We start from the raw sequence: 20255 nt of genomic DNA, 5'->3' as shown, positions 1-20255 counted from the left end.
CAGAGAGGCCGAGAGGCAGAGAGGCAGAGGCAGAGGCAGGCAGAGGCAGAGGCAGAGGCAGAGGCAGAGAGGCAGAGGCAGAGAGGCAGAGGCAGAGAGGCAGAGGCAGAGGCAGAGAGGCAGAGGCAGAGAGGCAGAGGCAGAGAGGCAGAGGCAGAGAGGCAGAGGCAGAGAGGCAGAGGCAGAGAGGCAGAGGCAGAGAGGCAGAGGCAGAGAGGCAGAGGCAGAGAGGCAGAGGCAGAGAGGCAGAGGCAGAGAGGCAGAGGCAGAGGCAGAGGCAGAGGCAGAGGCAGAGGCAGAGGCAGAGGCAGAGGCAGAGGCAGAGGCAGAGGCAGAGGCAGAGAGAGGCAGAGGCAGAGGCAGAGGCAGGCAGATCTCAAGAACCGTACAAACAGTGCTTATGTGCTTACATCACTAATAGCTTCATATTAAATTTAGATTAGGTTGTAAGTTCCTGGAGGGCATAGACAGTTATACAACTTATAATTACAATAACTGATCAAGCATCATAACTGTTCTACATATAGTGTAGGATAAATAATAAACATACTTACTGTTTTTTTCCTGATGTTGCCCCAGACAAGGCCACCTTTACTCTTGCCATATTTTTTAGCATTTTTTTGCATATGGTAAACATATTTATCACAATCATTCCTGTGTGAATATAAAATTATACCAAGAAGTCAAATCAGCATTATCATAATTCTACCTATAAGTTAAACAGCAATTAATAAAAGTCTAAAATTTTCTTAACTTTACTCAAAAGACTATCTTAGAAAACTGTTCTGTTAACTGGTCACTATCCTATTGTAGTTTCTTGAAGAAGAATGGCCTCCATATTTTTATGGTTTGAAAGCTAGGTTGTCAGGGGTGGCATTACATGAGAAGGGTTAGCAGGCGTGGCCTTGCTGGAGGAAGTATGGGGCTGGGGGGGCTTTGAGGTTTCTGAAGCCCAAGCCAAGCCCAGGGTCTTTCTTCTGCTGTTGCCTTGTCCAGCACCATGTCTGCCTGCACGCCGCCATGCTCATGCCATGATAATGAACTAATAAATATCTGAAACAGTAAGCAGGCCACAATTAACTGCTTTCTTTTATAAGAGTTGTCGTCATAGTGTCTCTTCACAGCAAAAGAGCAATAACTAAGACACCATCTAGGTTTGTCCCTAAAACTGTTCACTTCCTATCTTCACTACTTTTGTTGTTCAGTTCCATTAATCCAAACCAAGTATCACAGTTGATCTCTTTTAGATTATGCCTAGTATGTTAAAACTATCAATTTGTATCTTCCAATTATATCAAGTTCCAATCTAACTTAGCAAGTCTTTTCTTTCTATATAATTCTGTTTCTTGTTTGACTATATATTAAGATACATGACTTAATCAGAAGCATACAAATGAATAAACCAACCAGTTACTAATACTTTGCTTAGTGAATGATAGGTCTACCCAGATTAGCACCCTACAGGTCTACTTTCCAAGCGATTGTTTTGTATAGCAGAAGTTTTTCACTTTATACTAGTTCTCAAATTGTCATAAAAAGTAACTGTGTATGTACACATGCACATCCCTTTTCAGTTTTTGAGACAGTATCTTACTATGTAGTCCTGGCTGTCCCCAAACTCAATGATCTGTTTGTCTTAATTCCAACGTGTTGGAATTAAAGGCACGCACAGCAAACTAACTTCTAGTTTCTTTGAACACTGCACTACAAAAGTAGGATTCCTGGGTCAAAGTTCATGACTATAGTAATAGATGCCAACAAATTGCAGCTGTACAGATAATACTGATTTATAGTTTTTTGCTAACATGTTGTAAAAAAAAAAAAAGGTTACTGTTTCATTGTTAATTTACAGTAATGCTAAATATACTAAAGGGAACATTTTTTGGATTAAGTTATGTTATATTCCTTTTTAAAAGGTTTTATAGTATTAGTTTTAATCATGCGTGCAGGTGGGAGTTGGGGTGGGCATTATGCACATGAGTGCACTGCTCATGGAGGCCAGAAAAGGAAGTCAGATTTCCTGGCGCTGGAATGAATTGTTTGACTTGGGTGCTAGGATCCTAATTCAAATTCTTTGTAAGAGTACTAAGTATTCTTTACTACCAAGTCATTTCTCCAGACCCAGAGGACAGTCTTTTCTCTGATTGTCTTAATACTGTAGACAGTGATTGGTGGCAAATAAAATATATTAGATCTTTTCATTAGTGATTTATGGGTTTTGCATTCGAGTTAGAAAGACTGTTAACTAACAGTGTAATACTACAAAGGATCACTAGGGGTATATATCATATATGAGTTTAGTTAAAAATTTTAATATATTTTTTGAAAATTTTCAGATAAAATTATCCCACTTCCAGTATTATACATTGAAATAACCAATAACTTGCTGAAACCTAACATGCTTAATTTTTAGGAACTATTTATTCTTCATTTTTTAAAATGATAACTTTCCCTTGATACTTTCCTCATTTCACAAAATGTTTTAATGTTCTTGAATATTGAATTAACTTAAATATGACATTAGCATCACATTCACATTTACCTTTCTACAGAGGCTAGCATGCTGGGACTGACATGGCTGCACTGTGGAGTGGTGCTTGTCAGTGTGGCAGTCACCGAAGGCGGGGATGCTGGGTTCCTGTCCATACACAGCAGAGCAGCATCGTCTTGACTGAACTGAAAACTTGGCAACTAGAAAACAGGTATTTTCACCATGTTCTCAAATTTTTGTCATCACAAAATAACTTTGTAGGTTAGGTTGTTTTCCTCTATAAATTTTTTTTTCAAATTTTGTAATTAAAACTAATAGAACACAGAATAGTCACTACAAAAACAACTTTATCTTCTACAAAATAAAGACAATCACACCTATTTCTAAAGGCTGTGGAGAACAGAGGTAGTCAAGTATTTTCTAAGCATGTTAAAAGCTTTTAGACTTTATGATCCATGTAGTCCCAATTATTCAAGTCTGCTACTGCTGTACGAAGACTGTAATACAAACACAAAAGCAAATGTATATGACTACCTTCCAGTAAAACTTGGTTTATAAAAAGCAGGTGAAAGGGCCAGTCAGTAAAAGTACTTGTGTGAAGATGGGTGACTTGAGTTTAATCCCTTGAACCCACGTAAAGGTTAAACTCACTGAGAAGTGGTAGAAATAGAACCTAGGGCCTGGCACATGTAATCACGAAGATATATCTTGTACTGGCTGATTTTGTGTGTCAACTTGACACAAGCTGGAGTTATCACAGAGAAAGGAGCCTCCCTTGAGGACATGCCTCCCTCCATGAGGTCCATGAGATCCAGCTGTAAGGCACTTTCTCAATTAGTGATCAAGTGGTGGGGGACCATTTTGGGCTGTGCCATCCCTGAGCTGAGCAAGCCAGGGGAAGCAAGCCAGTAAGTAACATCCCTCCATGGCCTCTGAATCAGTTGCTGCTTCCTGACCTGCTTGAGTTCCAGTCCTGACTTTCCTTTGGTGATGAACAACAATGTGGAAGTGTAAGCTGAATAAACCCTTTCCTCCCACCTGCTTCTTGGTCCTGCTGTCTGTGCAGGGACAGAAGCCCTGACTAAGACAAAGCCCTAGCTTTATGTGTTGGCTTTAGAGCTGCAATGTTGCTTAACTTCTTCAGTTTTGGGGACTCTTTCTACATATAAAAATCAGCACCCATCCCATTTAGTAATATGTCAGTTCTTTATGAGAATTATGTAGACTAATAATATTTGTTACACGATATGTGGTCATACTGTGAACCCTGATATTGTGTTGTTTACTGGAAAAGCCTGTGTCATGGAAAAGCCGTGGTGTGGTTCAGCCCTAGTACACACCTTTAATCCACGGCCTTTCTGCTTATTGTAAACAGAATTAAATAATGTCAACCATAGATCAAGAGGCACAGCAAACAATCAGTTGACAGGGAATGAACACAGGGAAGAAGAGGAGACAGGACTGATAGGGTGATGCACAGGAAGGAGAAGGAAGAGACATTCAATTTGAGGGGTTTTGGAAAAGGCAAAAAGGAGAGCTGATTTTTTTCCTTCTGGGACATAGGCAAAGGAAGAAAGTCACCTGGGTGCGTTCTCTGCCTCTCTGAGCTACTGAGTCTTTATTAGTAAAATTGGAACATTCGAGATTTTGTTAAAAACAACATTTATCAAACAGATCCCAAGCAACAACAAAAAAATAATAATCACTTGTTATATGGGAGACTTTTAAGCTATCCCAGCTGAACCAACTATCTCCTATAGGACACTGTCTAGGTGCTGCAGCAACAGGCACTGCTGCTCTAGGTGGTTCCGTGAGGGTGACATCTGTGAGCACGAGGGGTGGAAGGACAGAGGCCTCTGTCCTCTAGAGCTGTGTGCATTCCAACTCTGGTCTGGACTTTCCACATGCATCTGTCTACCAGTGGCTTTGCTTATTTTTGTGAAAGAAAAGTGATGTTTTGTATCTCGTGATGCCCTTCATTGTTTTAGGTTATAACAGTATTCTCTTGAAACACTCGAGAGCTGACTAGAAACTGATAAGAATGGCATATTATCAGCAGATCTCTTCATATTTTTTTGTTCATGTCTGTAAAGACTACAGATCCTGGACTTTCTTACTTAGTGATATACACTAACAATATATAAAAATTCAGATTTTGTGCATTCAGCAATCTTACCCGTATTCTTTGTTTCTGCAAGGGTGTTGCAGTGAAAAAATCATCGTGGTTGTCTTTTGGCAAGTGTTCGAGACATTCCCTCATCTGTCGTTTCCTTTTAAGAGTTCCCTCTCTGGCAGTTATCTTAATAGTCTTCTTGTCATCAGTACTATCTTCCTCATCTAAGAATCAATAAAACATTTTAATAATGATTTGGTCTTTATGTTACCTGCTTTATAAAACTAAAAGCCTCTCTTAAGTTTCCTACAGAACAAATCATTTTTTCAATACATTTTTAATTATCTATTTCATCTTCTGTGTATGTGTGTTGCCTACATCCACTTATGTGCACCACATGCCTCCTTAGTGCTGCTGAAGCTGAAGAGAATACTGGAGCTTCTGGAACTTGTGGCATTGTGGACGGGATGAGCCACCATGTGAGTTGCTGGGAACGAAACCTGGATTCTCTGAAAAAGTAACAAGTGCTCTTAATCACTCAGGTATCTCCCCAGTTCCACTCTCACTCTTTCAAAGTGTGTTTTGTCCTAAGAATAACTTAATTCCCATGCATTTCCTTATACAGACCAAGGGTGGCCAGCAAGACGCAGCAGGTAGAGGTACCCTTCTCCAAGCCTGACCGCCTGAGTTCAATAGCTAAAAGCTGCATGGTGGAAGAGAACCAACTCCCAAATATGTCCTCTGACCTCCATTTTTACGCCTTGGCACACACACACACACCAAGCATACACATACACAAATAAATGCTAATAAAATTTCAAATTAAAAAAAAAAGACCAAAGGTAAGAGGCAACTTCCCATCTAAAACTTTTATTCCTAAGGCCAAAACCCCCAACAGCGCTTACTAGGCACAGCTCAGACAAAAAATGTGGTGACTTTATGAACATGGTACCTTGACATAGGCCTGTTGTCCCTTGAGCTCAGTCTGGACAAAAAAGTTGAGACTTTTACCCCTCAAACAAATAAGTAAATGGCAGGAAGGTACTCCGAGCCTGTAGCATACGTATCACAAGTAATTCTTGCTACATTGGAATGGATGCTGTACTGGCTCATGTGATACTCCTCAAGCATACACAAAAACGTTACAAGACTCAAAGGAGCCAGACTGTCTACATAGTTACTGTGTCCCAGTTAGTGTTGCCAGAGAACATAGTAAGGACATCTTAGACCTACAACCAAACATTAACTGGAGCTTGGGGAATCCTGTGGAAGAGGAGTAGGAAGGATTTAAGGGGCCAGATGGGCCAAGGATGCCAAAAAACAAAAACAAAAACAAAAACAAAAACAAAAACAAAACAACAAAAACAACCAGAATCAACTAAACTGGGCCCATAAGGGTTCATAGAGACCAAACTATCAACCAGAGAGCATGCATGGGAAAGACTTAGGCCCTCTAAACATATGTAACAGTTGTGCAACTGGGTCTTCATGTAGGATTCCTAAAGCAGGAGCAGGTGCTGTCTCTGACTACACTGCCTGCCCTTGGATCCATTCCCCCTGTCAGCCTTGTCTAGCCTCAATAAAAGATGTACTTCGTCTTACTGAAACGTACTATGCCAAGGCTAGTTGGTATCTATGGGATCCTCTCTTTTCTGAGGAGAAGGGGAGGAGAGGTGGAAAGAGTAGAAGGGAAGGTGAGAGGGAGGAACTAGGAGGTGAGGAGGGGAAGGAAACTCTGATTGGGATGTAAAGTAAATAAATAGTAAAAAAGAAAAAAAAAAAAAAAACCTCTTCCCTACCCAAACAAAACTTCTTAGTGGGACTGAAGAATATAGCCAAGCCATACAGTACTTGCCTAGCATGTACAGGGCTCTAAGTTCAATTAAAAAATAAAACCAAATAGAGTAACTCTGTGAGATCCACTTAATTTACTGTTATTATGCCAGTGGGCACTAGGTACTCTCTATGCTTACTCTAGAACTTCCCTGACAAAGAGCACCTTTTACTAGCAGCCATGGATAACAGTACATCTCAGATTACAAGGCAGAAATCTGATAGTTTCAATAAAGGAGGATGAACTGAAAGCAAATGCTCAAGTAAACTTATACCCTCAGACATTGAAGTATTTATCCAATATCAAGCTTCCTAGAACAAATGAAAAAAAAAATGACCTACTAAACTATTATTGATGGAATTAGCTACACTGGTTAAGGCTTAAAATATTATCTTCTGTGTTCCCAATTTTAAAATTTGAAAGAAACAATTAATACAGATTCATGAATAAATAACTGGTAAACAGTTATGAGTAGAAACTAAGCCAGTGGTTCTCAACACGTGGATCACAGCCCCTTGGATGCCAAACAACCATTTCAGAAGCGTCACATGTCAGCTATCTTGCATATGAGACATTTACATTATAATTCAAAACTATCAAAATTACAGTTATGAAGTATCAACAAAGGATAATTATATGGTTGAGGTCACCCCACACGAGGAACGTTATTAAAGAGTCGCAGCATCAGGAGGCTGAGAACAACTGCATTACACACTCTGAGAAAACAGTAATAAGATTTACCGTTCTGGACCTTGAAGTCGGCTTGCTTTTTCTTAGAGACATGTTTTTGGGAGCCTCTGCCTTGGGGTTCTTCTGTGTATTTCTTCTGGCATTCATCAGCAGTTCGAGAACCTACTGCCATAGCCACATCTGACCAAAAGCCAGGTTTGTACTTTGGAAGAGATGTAAAAGCACTACAGCAGACCAAAACCAGGCAAGGACAGGAAATTCAAATCAATAAAAATAATCTGAGGACATACTGAGTCAGTCATATTTACTAAGCTGAAGGATGTTTTTTAAACTAAAATCATTCTAGGTAACTATTCAGAAAAGATACTAATCTCTCTCCATTCCATAATTTTATTATTATAATATAATAAACTGTGAAGATATAACAGTATGTGTCTAGTAAAATGCCTTCAAACTATTTCTATTGCATATGATAATTCTTCTAATCTTTCAACGTTTTTCCCCAATCCAGCTAGTCAATGATTTCATTTCTGAGGGATTCTGGCATATATTAACTTCTGTATATTGTCTATCAAGTATTGCTAGTACTAAATCTCAAGAAGATAAACTCCTAGTTCTTCCATAGTTTTATGATTAGGTGTGGATGCGCATGATCAATGCATGACATGTTCATAAATGGAATTATCACAGAGAAACCCTTTAATTCATATAATTAATGTTTTAAGACTACTTATAATAAAAATGAAGCTGGGCATGGTGACATACACCTGTGATCCCTGAACTAGAGAAAGTTGAGGCAAGAGACAAAAAGTTAAAATTTAAGGATAGCAATACTAGGTCTCAAAAACTAACAAAAGTCTAAATACAAGGTGATTCCAACTCAAACTATAAATGAAACCCTAAAGTTCACTTGCAAATCACTGTTTTAAAGCCTACTATACTATTTCCACCTCCCCATAGTCCCATCAAGACTTGCTATGTTGTGGTTAAGGTGACAGTTCAGCCAGATAACTAATTCAGTAATTACCCTAGAATGGCACAGGATGAATACTCCTTATCTCATATACTTGAGACAAGTGTTTCAGGACCCAGTCAGAACATGAAATTAATTCATATTTCATATATATGTTCATAAATGGAGACCAAAAGTAATTACAGAAGTTTGTTTCTCTGATAGCTTGGAAGCATGCTACTATTAAACCGTACCAACCTCTAGAAGATGATTTCATACAGTCTTTAATGTACCTTATGTTCCGTGATCCACTGTCACAGGAGGTTACGTATGGATTTTCCACTGATGTTATTAGTTAGGACAAAGAGTTTTAGATTTTGGAGCTTTTGGGCTTTCAGATTAGGGATAATTAACTAGTATGCCAAAGTTACTTCAACTTTATCAAGTTCTCTAGTATTGTATAAAATTATTAGCAAATCTACAACTGTCTAAAAGAACTATTTTTTCATTAAAAAATAATTCTTAATGCATTTAATAAAAGTCAGCAATTATCATTATCTTCCAAGTTATCCCAGATAAATAATGAGGCAAATTTAACATATAATCACAGCCATTAAAATTCTTGCTCTAACTTATGGTGATATTCTGATTGGCATTAGTCCATCACTCATGTGCTCTTTCCTCAACCTTCATTATTCTGTTCATTCCAGGCTCCTTTAAGATCTCTCAGCATACCCTCTCCCTTTCTATATGAAACACACTTACATTGGAGCTTCGGCTCACTTTTGATCTCTTTCACCTCTTAGTTCCCATATCATCTAAAGTAGGTCAGACTGTGCTTATAGTCTCATAAACACATATTCTTATAAACTTGTTACAGTGATTACTGTATATGCTAAACACCTGCCTTCTCTGGTATAAACACAATAAAAAATACAAAGCTATTGAAGATTTCAATTCACTAAGTAAGACTAGGCAGTAATTTCCGTTGTTCAGATGCTCATCAATTGATTATATCAATGACAAGGATTAGCATGGGTTTTTGTTCACAAAAAAAGACATCACATCTAATGAAGTCAGAACAGGTGATAAGAAATAGTTTCAGTGAAGTGATAGATAAAACTGGTCTTCATCTGTCTATGTCTATGTCTAACTCTAAGACATGCTGTGATAATAGCCCTTGTGGGATCACAAGTAGACTAGATTACCAAGAAAGAAGAAAAGCAAGGGAATTAGAACGGACAAACCTGTTTGTCCATTTCCTGATTGCTTTTAGCTTTAAGTCTAGTGTAGGTGAGGCTATAAAAGAAGGAAAAATGGACATTTACTCCAGGTTTGGTGATATGTAACATTACGGATTTTTCAATTGTAGAAGGAAGGAAGGAGGAAAGAGGGAGGAAGGGACTTTGTATGCTGGTACAAGTCTGTAATCCAAGCACTTGTGAAACCCAGATCAAGAATAGTAGGCCAGCTTTGTCTGTTTCAGGATACTCAAGTCTACACAGAGAAACCCTGTCTCAAACAAAAAAGTAAATAATTTTTTTTTTTTTTTGGTTTTTTGAGACAGGGTTTCTCTGTGTAGCCCTGGCTGTCCTAGAACTCACTCTGTAGACCAGGCTGGCCTCGAACTCAGAAATCTGCCTGCCTCTGCCTCCCAAGTGCTGGGATTAAAGGTGTGCGCCACCACTGCCCGGCAATGAATATTAAAAATATATATATATATATTATATATATACATAATATATATTTTAAATATTTATTTATTTTAATAATATATTATATATATTATTATATAAAGTAAGGTTAAAAAGTTGTATTATAAGGAAAGCTGAGAGATACAGCTAGAAAAGGTAAAACTGTTAGCATGGTCTGCCTTTGACCTAAAGCAGAATATAAAATATGATGCTATATTAAATGCAATGAAAATTTCTGATAGTTCAGAATCTCAGTTACACTCTCTTCTCCCTCTCTCCCCATGCCCCCACCACCCTCTCTGAAGACAGAATTTCTATGTGTAACAGACCTAGCTGTCCTGGGAACATTTTGTAAACCAGGTTGGCCTCAAATTCAGAGATCCACCTGCCTCTAGTTCCCAATTGCCAGGATTAAAGGTGTGCACTGCCACCAACTGTGTCTCAGTGACATTCTCAAGCCTAATCTGAAGATATTTGAGCTAGATTACCCAGATGGAAAGTACATATGACAAGCACAAAGCTCTTCCTACAATCCAGGCATTAAATAGGTGAGGTCTGAAATGGAGGAATAGTAAGAAAACAGGCTGCACATAGATGGTCCTATGCAATAGCTATCCACTACGATTTTTTTTTTAACCAATAGTGGCAAAGTTTAAATATATTTGATGGAAAAAACTTCATCTTCAGAAATAAAAACTTACCACCTAGATCTCCCCACTCATATGCAGCAGATGCACAGATTCTAAACAACTGGATCAGAGGCGATAAAGCTGGTGCCTGTCTGTGGGATATGTTCTACTAGCTGGGCTGCCTTGTCTGGCCTCAGTGGGAAAGAAAGCACCTTGTGCCTGGGGGGCAGGGGACCCACAGTGTCCTCACCAGCTTAGAGGAAAAGAGGAGGGGGAAAAGGATTGTGGGAAGTGGTGACCTGGAGGGGGCAGTGAGCAGGATGTACAGTGAATTAGTAAAAAAAAAAAAAAAAAAAAAAAAAATAAATTTACAAAATTACCAAGGGCATAGAAATCTAAGTATAACAATTCAGGGCCATGGTAAATCTGAGGGTCACCGTACAAAGAAGAAAGTCAGAATTGTGGAGGATTAAGACCACTAAGGGACATACCATAGCAAGAAAGCAGACAAAAGTAAGAATTTGAGGATGTAAAAGCGAATTATTTGCCTCAAAAATAATCAAAAAAGGATCATGTAAGGGATTGAAAATATCAGTGAAGGTCGTACAGTGTCACAGAAATGTCGCAGAAAGAACTTTCAGAAAGATTTGAAATGTATTCCAAAGCTACGCACTTTTAGGACATACAGTAAACAGAACACTAAATGTAGCATGTTCCTTTCTCAGCCTCTCCTTTATCAGTTACAGCTTCCTTTCCTTTGACTACATCACTTCCATCAGCTACCACTCTACGATAGCATTAACTCTCTGACAAAAAAGCAACCAAATTATCTTCCCTTGTTTCTACACTCCCTTATATTTATTTCACATGGATTTCTAGTCCTCATCTTTGCCAATGTTCTTGATTTGTCTACAAAGGTTCTCATATCTCTTTAATGTTCCTATTTAGGCTTCATAAATCAATTGTGATCTGGTTTCCATACTACCACACTACTCTTAGTAAGTCTCTATAGTCATATTCAATTATTCTTTAATAAAATCTTTTTATGTATATGAGTGTTCTGCCTACACCTATATCTGTGCAGAGGTCTGAAAGGCATAAAATCCGCTGGAATTGGACTTACAGATTGTAAATCACTGTGTGGGTGCTGGGAATCAATTTCAGGTCCTGGAGAAGAGCTGCCAGTGCTCTTATTAACTGCTGAGTCATCTCTCCAGCCAAACTCAACTTCAATTGTTAAAGAATGTGATTTATCACCAGTTACAAGCAGAATAATTAATTACTCACATCTTCTGAAAAGCTTGCTAACATCACTAGTAAATCTTTAAGTCATTTCTGCTGTTTTGTAACCATTCTGCAGATATTCCAGAGACAAAACTACTTACCGATGAAGCTTCTGTAACTCTTGCTCAGTCCATTCTCCATCATCAACTAAATCAGGTAGATGGTCTAACACTTGTTGCCTGTTAGTTGTATCAGATGCCTTAACTTCAATTAGAAAGGTTTTGCTAACATCAGATTTGTTATGTGATCCTTTAGCAGAAGATCTAAGTCTCTTTGGTGTGATGTAAGAATCACTCTCACCTTTAGATTCTGAAATGAGGAGGATATCTTTTGTAATGTTGCTTGTGTTTTTTCTCTCCTGATTCAGCCTTGTATTTCTTGCTCTGGTTTTACTTTTAATTTCTACTTCATTCTCTTCACTTGACAAATGTGATGAGGACTGTTTATACAGTGATACAATTTGTTTTTCAGTTTTCTGCAGTTTCGAGGGCAACTTGTTCTTTTTCTTAAAATTATTGGTGAGCATTTCTTTACTTTTCAAGCAAGGTAACTGAATATGTTTGACAGTGATTATGTCACATTCGTCGCAGTCCTCCTTGGTATTGCCTTCATAACCCACTCTATGTTCAAAGGTCTCTAAGGACTTACAGGTAGGACTTGGAGTTTCATGTACATCTGACTCACTTTCTTCTTGATGCTTTGCTTTGGAAAAATCTGTTATTCCTTCAAAAGAGAGACTGTGCTCCCCACATCTTTGCACTATCGACTTCGTGGTTCTAAGTGGTGTTATTAAAACATAAGCTTTCTTCTGACTCACAGGCAGGTGTTTCCTTTCTTTGTCGGGGGTAGACTGTTCCAGTGAGTTCAAGGGATCAATGGGTACATTTAGTACCTCAGTTCTCTCTTTATTTCATTGGAAATCAGAAAACAAAATCTCATAAGTATAGGAGAGAATACTCTTACAAAAGAAGACAATTTTTCATGACAGGTTACACAAAGTACTGGTCTACTTAGATCACTTCAAATGTAAACATGTATACAATTCTGCCAATGACTTTCCAGTTGGCTGGCATACATGTAGCTTTTCTATCTGGCCTTCAATATAGTTTTAGTCTGTTACTGACCTAAAATTAGAACCATACTCTATGGGTATTAGACCTCATATTTCTCAAAATTGCTTGGGCCTGAATTTCATTGTTTACTCTCCCTTAAAATGTTCCTTTACTTATCTGCAAGATCCTCAGTTGTTTGCTCAGAACTCACTCTTCGGCCAACTCTATCTCCAAACTCTTCCATTCTCCCATTGAGTTCCCACAATATTTTCTCTAGAATGCCATTTGGTGTCCTACATTTTAGTTGTACATCAGTATTATCTTTTAGTTAGACTGAGAAAATCATTAATGTCAGAACTTAATTTTCATAAACTTTCTTTTTTCTGATGTTAGTGTAGACACTCAAGAATTAGTAGATATTCAACAAATATTTTAAAAATCAATTCTCAAGACATAAAATAGTTAGAAGACATAAGAAATCCACAAGGGTCATTAATCCTAAGCAGCCACGTAAGATACAAAACAAGTTGTGCTAGTTAAGGATGTAATTAGGAAAATGTGAAACACTATCCACACAGCTCTACTTTGATCCTCAATGCAGCCAAAGCAGCTCGTCTTTGAAATCTCTCCCTATCTCCAAGAATTATCATGGGAAATAACTAAAGCTACAGAACTTAATATTTATTCAATCATCTTACACACAGGTGAAGAAAGCAAATAAGATCAGCAGTCTGATCTAAAAATGGAGAATCCAGAAACAAATCCACCTGAAATTCTAACCGTATTAACTCCTACTTATGTTTATTGTTGTGGTTTGAATCCTTGGTCCCAAGTTAGTGGAACTGTTTGGGAAGGATTAGGAGGCTGACTGTACAGTATGTAGGAGGTTATGTCACTGAGAAGAAGGCTCTGCGGTTTTAAAAACCCGCCATTACCAGTTAGCTCTCTGTCTCACGCTTTTGGGTCACACATGAACCATCAGCTATTGCTCCAGCACCATCCCTACCTACTATCATGTTAGCAACAGATTATAAGAAAGCCCCCAGGTACATGCTTCCTTCATCATGGTGTTTCTTCACTGAAATAGAACAGTAACTAAGACACATTTATGAATTGCAAATCACTTCACCATCAGGATAAAATACTGCAATTATGTACACATATCATGCCATAACAGATAAACCCAAAATTGAAAGGTTAACCACTAATGATGATGGGAAAACTTCAATATTATAATTTATCAATAATTTATGTGATTAGTGCAACTATCCTAATGAAAAGAAACCCAAAAAATGTCTCCACAATATTTTTTACAGAAATCGTACATTTACAAAATATTTCTTGTAATTCCTTACATAAATCAAATCAAGCATTCAGTTAGACATTTTAAAAATTTTGAACATTCTCATTTATTTCAAAATATTTCTAGTAAGAATGTTTTCTGTCATTCCACTTTATTTAATAATCTTAATAATCATCCAGCCTCCTTAAGGTACTTTAAATCATAGAAGTACTGCATTCTTCCCACTTTTGTTTTGATGGTTGTTTTCATTTTTACTTTTCAGTTTTAGTAAAAAATGCCACTAGGCCCATGGATTTATCATGACAGGAAATCATATTCAGACAAAAAACACTTTAATTTTGGTACACAAGACTTTAATTACTCTAAAATTCAACACTTATCAAACCTTAATTATGGCATTAATTTCATAAAAGGAGACATTCATATGAGCACATATGAAGTAATATAAAACTCTGTGAAACAAAGTTACTTAGGGATCGATCACATTAAAGCCAAACCTGTAAATAATATCATACTTAAAGTAACAGGTTAAATAATCATTCTATGTATAAATAACTACTTTAAATCATAAACATATTTTTCATTGTATATCCAGAAACTTCAAAAGTTCATTATGTTAAAAAATATTTTAAGCAGTTATTATCCTAGTCATCACATACCCACTAAAGATATTACCTTCCTCCTGACTGTGAATTTTTGTTTCATTGATCTCTTCGCAATTTTCAAAGCTTTCTGATGAAAATTTTCTGCAATTTTTCTTTCCAGTTAATTCCTGCAAAACAAACACTATACTTTTAACAACTACAATCTAGACATCATCTTAGGCAATTACACAGCATTAATCAAGTATAAAAAAATTTCTACGTCCTTACTACTCTACAAATTTTATTGATGGAACATTCAGAAAATCCTATTGGAACTGTAACTTTACGAGTAAGTGCTACATACGGCTGCATGATCCTACAAAAGTCCCTTATTACTTAGTTTTACTTTTTAAAAAGTATTTAGTTTTTAAACTATGTGTAATCTATGTGTCTGAATACATGCCATGTATCTAAGAGTGTACAATGGAGGCCAGAAGAAAGAGGGTATCAGATCCTCTAGAGCTGGAGTTAGACAACTGTGAGCTAACTATAGGTTCTGGAAACTGAACTATGATCCTCTGGAAAACCAAAAAGCACTCTTAATCACTAAGCCATCTCTCCAGCCCATATTTGTAGTTTATCAAGTATTTTTATATGCTTTATTTAAGGCATTACATAGCTTTACTCTACTTATATTATTGATGCCTGTATATTTTTATTAAAAAATGGAAAGTATCATTTACTTATAGTTGCAACATAATAAAAATCTCTATGGCCTGGAGAGATGAGTGAAAGCACAGATGGCTCAGCAAGAAAAGATCCTCAGAACTCACGTGATGAAAGATGAAAACTGACTGTGTAAGTTGAGTTTTGCCTGCCACCATGTTTCAGGTAACACATATATGCCCCCTCACCAAATAAATAAATAAATGTAAATTTTAAAACAAACAAACAAACAAACAAAAATCAAACCTATGAGAATTAAAGTTAAATTTAAAAGATTTTTTTTCCCAAAATGCAGTTAAGAGGCTCTCAAAAGAAAAAGACTTACACAAAAAATTTTCCTACTGTCTAGAGATGTGTACTGTGGTTATTTGACTGCAGGCAGTGCTAACAAATAATTACAACTCATCTAGACATTTAAGAGGCATAAAAATGATTGAAATTTTATCCTATAGACATTTATGCAAATTACATACCTTAAAATTTCAGGACTACTGTGTATCTCACACACAGCAAATACTCTAACAACAGAAATGCATGTTCATCCCTCTATTTTTATTCTTTATCATTTATTAGAATATAATCCCTATTACAAATACCTATTTAACTTCAACAGCACTTTCAACAATTCTAAATCATACTCACCAAAAAAAATTTGTATCCTTTGATGCAGTCCTGAAACTTTTCAGGTACCACATTTCATTCCTAAACATCAGTCCATTATCCAACTAACTACTCCACCTGAATAGTGTGGTGGATTAAATATACTTGGCCCATGGTAAGTGTCACTATTAAAAGGTGTGGCCTTGAATTCAACTCACAGACCACAAGAAACCCATGAAGAAGAAAGACCAAGTGTGGGTGCCTCGGTCCTACTTAGGAGTAACAAAATACCCAAGGGAGCAAATATGGAGACAAAGTGTGGGACAGAAACTGATGGAGGGGCCATCTGGAGACCATTCCACCTGGTACCCATCCCATGTGCAGTCACCAAAGGTAGACACTGATGTGGATGTCAGGAAGTGCATGCTGACAGGAGCCTGATATAGCTGTCTCCTTAGAGGTCTGCCAGAGTCTGACACATTCAGAGGAGGATGCTCACAGCTAACCATTGATCTGATCTAAGAGCAGTTGGAAGCTCAACATATAGAAGAGTCCACTAGCCCTTGGAATTCTCCTATATTTGTCATTAAAAAGAAATCGGTCAAATGGAGGATGCTGACAGATCTGAGAGCAAGTAATAAGATTATTCAGCCAATGGGTTCCTTACAGCCTGGAATCTCGTTAGCTTCTTTGTTACCTAGACAGGCCATAGTAATGATTTAAAAGATGGCTCTTTCACAATTACTTTATAAGAACAAGATAAAGATTTGCTTTCACAATGACCACATTTAGCTGTTCAATGTCAAAAAAACCCCGAAAAAACAAAACAGTACACCAATGCCAAACAAATGGTACAAATCAAAAATGAAAACTAAAAAACAACCCAAGAGTCTTGCCACAGGAATGTTGAAGGACTCTACCTTATGCCACTATTTTGTATAACAGCCATTGAAAATAATTCATAAACAACTTTCTCAAACCATAATTTAACATTATGTCAATTAGCTGGAATAAATCCAGCTAAGATTGTGGTTTCTATGAATGATTATGAGCAGAAAATGATCACTGTGACAAACAGCTTGCAATAATTTTGGGGGGAGAAATTAGCAACAAATACACAAAAAGCATGGGACTTGAGTTTATGAAAAGAACTAACTGGGTCCTCCCTTGTATAACTGCAGGGACACCAATGTCTGGAGTCCTTACATTTTATACTGATGCAAATAAATTGGGAAAGCCAGGATATAAGTCAGAAATTATGAGTAAGGTAGTTAACAGTCCTTATGATTCAGTTAAAAAATATAATTATATGCAATTCTAGTGGTGTTATTAGATTTTCAAGAATCTAATATAGTAACTGACTCTCAATATACTGAAAGAGTTGTTTTACATATAGAAACTCCTAAACTTATTCAGAATGATTCCAAATTAACTTCACTGTTCATTAAACAAGTGATTAGAAATAGAAATTATTCATTGTATACAATACATATCAGATTCCATACGAGTCTGCCAGGCCCTCTGGTACAAGTTAATAATGAAATTGATCAGCTACTGATAGGAAACGTGCTAGAATGCTGTTTCACCATAAGACTTGCTTCCAAAACAACTAACTCAATTTGTCCAGCATTACAGATTAATCCACTCAGGACTTCACTTAAGCCTGAACTTTCTCAGCATGCAGAGACTGGACATGCTAAATGCTAACTTTCTTAAGACTAACAATTTTCCCAATCTTATTGCCCCCTCCCCCAAATACTTTGCCCCAAATCAGCAGGAAGAAATTTTAAGAAAGCAATGTCTCATTCCCTTAAGGCAGAGTGGGTAGTTTTGGGTCATTTTATTGGGTGATAGATGCTTGCCATTATAAAGGGGTTGGTTACAAGTTATTAAATGGTCTTCATCAGACAGAAAAGAGGTATAGGAGGTTAGACTCAGGGATTTCTCTCCTTTTCTCTTCTCTATCCTTATTTTTCTTATGTAGAGCGAGAGGGGTTGAAAAGAAAAAGGGGCAATATAGGAATATTATAGGAATAATAGGAAAAGGAGGTAGATTATTAAATCTACTGTTAAATCAAAAATAATCTTACATTGGTATAGATCTTTATATATTGATACACATTAAGGTTATATTTTGTTAAATTGGTATAGATCTTTGTACATTGATGCAAAACTTCAGTCTATTTTCAGTACAACAAACCATGTATACATGTTTTCAAATCTTATTTGAGGTATTTGTACCAATATGATTCTTAATAATGTAAAGTTCTAGTCCTTTTAAAGTTGCTACTACAAACTGTTTAGGATAATTAAGAAACGCAAGTTAAGAGTTGGACAATCAAATTCACGGTCACATTAGACATTAGTCTAGTTTATCACATAACTGTTTCCAAGTTGAACAGATAGCAAATAGCTAGAAACAAAGTTTGCCTATTCAGATATGCTATGAATAGATAGATGGTTTAAAAAAAAACCCAGAGACTTACAGAATATGTGATTCAAGGAATTATTATTATTATTATAATAAAACAAATAACTTCTAAACTCCTCTTGCTTAAGATAGACTAAATGCTGTCCAAAATGTAAAACATGGATGCAGGGAGTCAACTGCCAAGTTTTGCAAGCATATGGTAGGCTAGTCCTTCATAATTCCTGATCCACAGAAAAGTCTATCAGATATTCTGGGCCAAAAGGCTAAAGATGGATGATGTTTCAGCATTTTAGAGCCAATTCTGGAAGATTGTCCAGGCAACCAACTTTTCTGTCATTTCTATCATTTTGGAAACTGCTTGCTCTGTACTTTCTACATACTCAAATAATATTTATTCCTTCTCATGTCTCTGATGGGGTTGAAGACTAAATACTTATACTCTCACAATTAGACTTAAGTTGATTAGGATTTTAAAAGATGTTTTATGATGGTAACGAAAGTTATGATTTAAAAAAAAGTATTTAAGTACAGAACTCTAAACTCACCAAGATAAGATAATAGAAAACTTTATCCAAAGGTGCCAAATACAGATGGACTGGACTTTATAAATTTAACTCTTACCTAATTGTTTCTTACTTGTTCTTATGATTGTCATTTATTATTATAAGAGAAAGAGCCTTAGGTAGACAGAAAGGGGAAATGTTGCAGGATAGTCTGTTGCTATGTACTCAAATGCTTAATTCTGGACACCAGATCTGGTTGCCTCTAACAAGCATACTCTCACACACACCAAATGTTATGTAAACTGTATTCTCTGACTGGTTAAATAAATGGGGAGAACAAACGTAGACAGAGTTAGGGTTATGAAGCTGGGGCATCACCATGGGCATGACCTTTGAAGCCTCTATTCTCAAGTTCTACCCAGTATGAAAAAGAGTCCTCTCCTGGCTGCCTGCACAAGACACTATCCTTCTGACACCTTCAGACTAAGATGCAGAACTCTCAGCTTCTCCAGCACCAAGTCTGCCTAAACAATGCCATGCTTTCTACCATGATAATGGACTGAACCTCTGAACCTTGAACTCTGAAATTCGAAACAATGGTGTCTCTTCACAGTAATGAAACCTTAACTAAGACAAATAGAGTAACTTACTTGCTTATGTAGGAGCCTTAACTGTGGCTTATTTTGACAATTGTTATATCTGGTGTTTATTTCTGCAGCTCCTGAAAACTTTCTGTTCTCATTTTTCTTCATTTCTGTGAATTCAAAGATGGAACATTAAATAATTACATAAAAGATTAGCTGTTTTTCAACAGAGTGTGATGATCCATGCCTATATTCTCAACATCCTAGAGACTAAAGAAGATGGCATGCTGACAATATAAAGAAACTATCTCAGGAAGGGGTGGGGGTGGGGAATAGATAAAAAGAAAAAATAAAGGAATAAAAGAGTTTAAAAGAAGGAGGGGCTGGAGAGATGGTTCAGTGGTTAAGAGCACCGACTGCTCTTCCAGAGGTCCTGAGTTCAATTCCCAGACACCACATGGTGGTTCACAACCATCTGTAATGGGATCTGACGCTCTCTTCTGGTGTGTCTGAAGACAGCTACAGTGTACTCGTATACATTAAATAAATAATATTTTTTTAAAAAGGAGGAGCAGGGAAGGAGAAAAAAATGGAAGGACAAAAAGATACACAGCTTTTCCATATTAAAGAACTAACTATGAAAAAAGCAATCTGTATAATGAAATGTCAAATATATTCTATCCATTGTAATTCGATTATAATAAAATAATTTTTGTACCACAGACTACTCTCCCAAAGTATGGTTCAGTTCAAATCACCTTTATTATCCTAAAATATATATATAT

The 20255-nt window shown here is 36.8% G+C and overlaps 1 protein-coding gene across 2 annotated transcripts in view; it reads right to left on the bottom strand.

Annotated features, from left to right (window-relative positions):
* Mis18bp1 (MIS18 binding protein 1) overlaps positions 1-20255 on the bottom strand; it is a 46317-nt gene that overhangs the window by 3517 nt on the left and 22545 nt on the right. For both annotated transcript variants that reach the window (XM_076941826.1, XM_076941825.1), the window contains exons 8-14: positions 19537-19640; positions 14718-14814; positions 11789-12590; positions 7180-7352; positions 4668-4828; positions 2543-2691; positions 555-654 (exon numbers count right to left, since the gene is read on the bottom strand). In XM_076941826.1, coding sequence (XP_076797941.1) covers positions 555-654; positions 2543-2691; positions 4668-4828; positions 7180-7352; positions 11789-12590; positions 14718-14814; positions 19537-19640 — 1586 coding nt within the window. The remainder of the gene's footprint in view (positions 1-554; positions 655-2542; positions 2692-4667; positions 4829-7179; positions 7353-11788; positions 12591-14717; positions 14815-19536; positions 19641-20255) is intronic.

Source organism: Arvicanthis niloticus, chromosome 11 (genome assembly GCF_011762505.2).
Source record: "Arvicanthis niloticus isolate mArvNil1 chromosome 11, mArvNil1.pat.X, whole genome shotgun sequence".
NCBI lineage: Eukaryota > Metazoa > Chordata > Mammalia > Rodentia > Muridae > Arvicanthis > Arvicanthis niloticus.
Note: the sequence above shows the minus strand (reverse complement) of the source record. Positions and strands in the feature narration are given on the sequence as shown.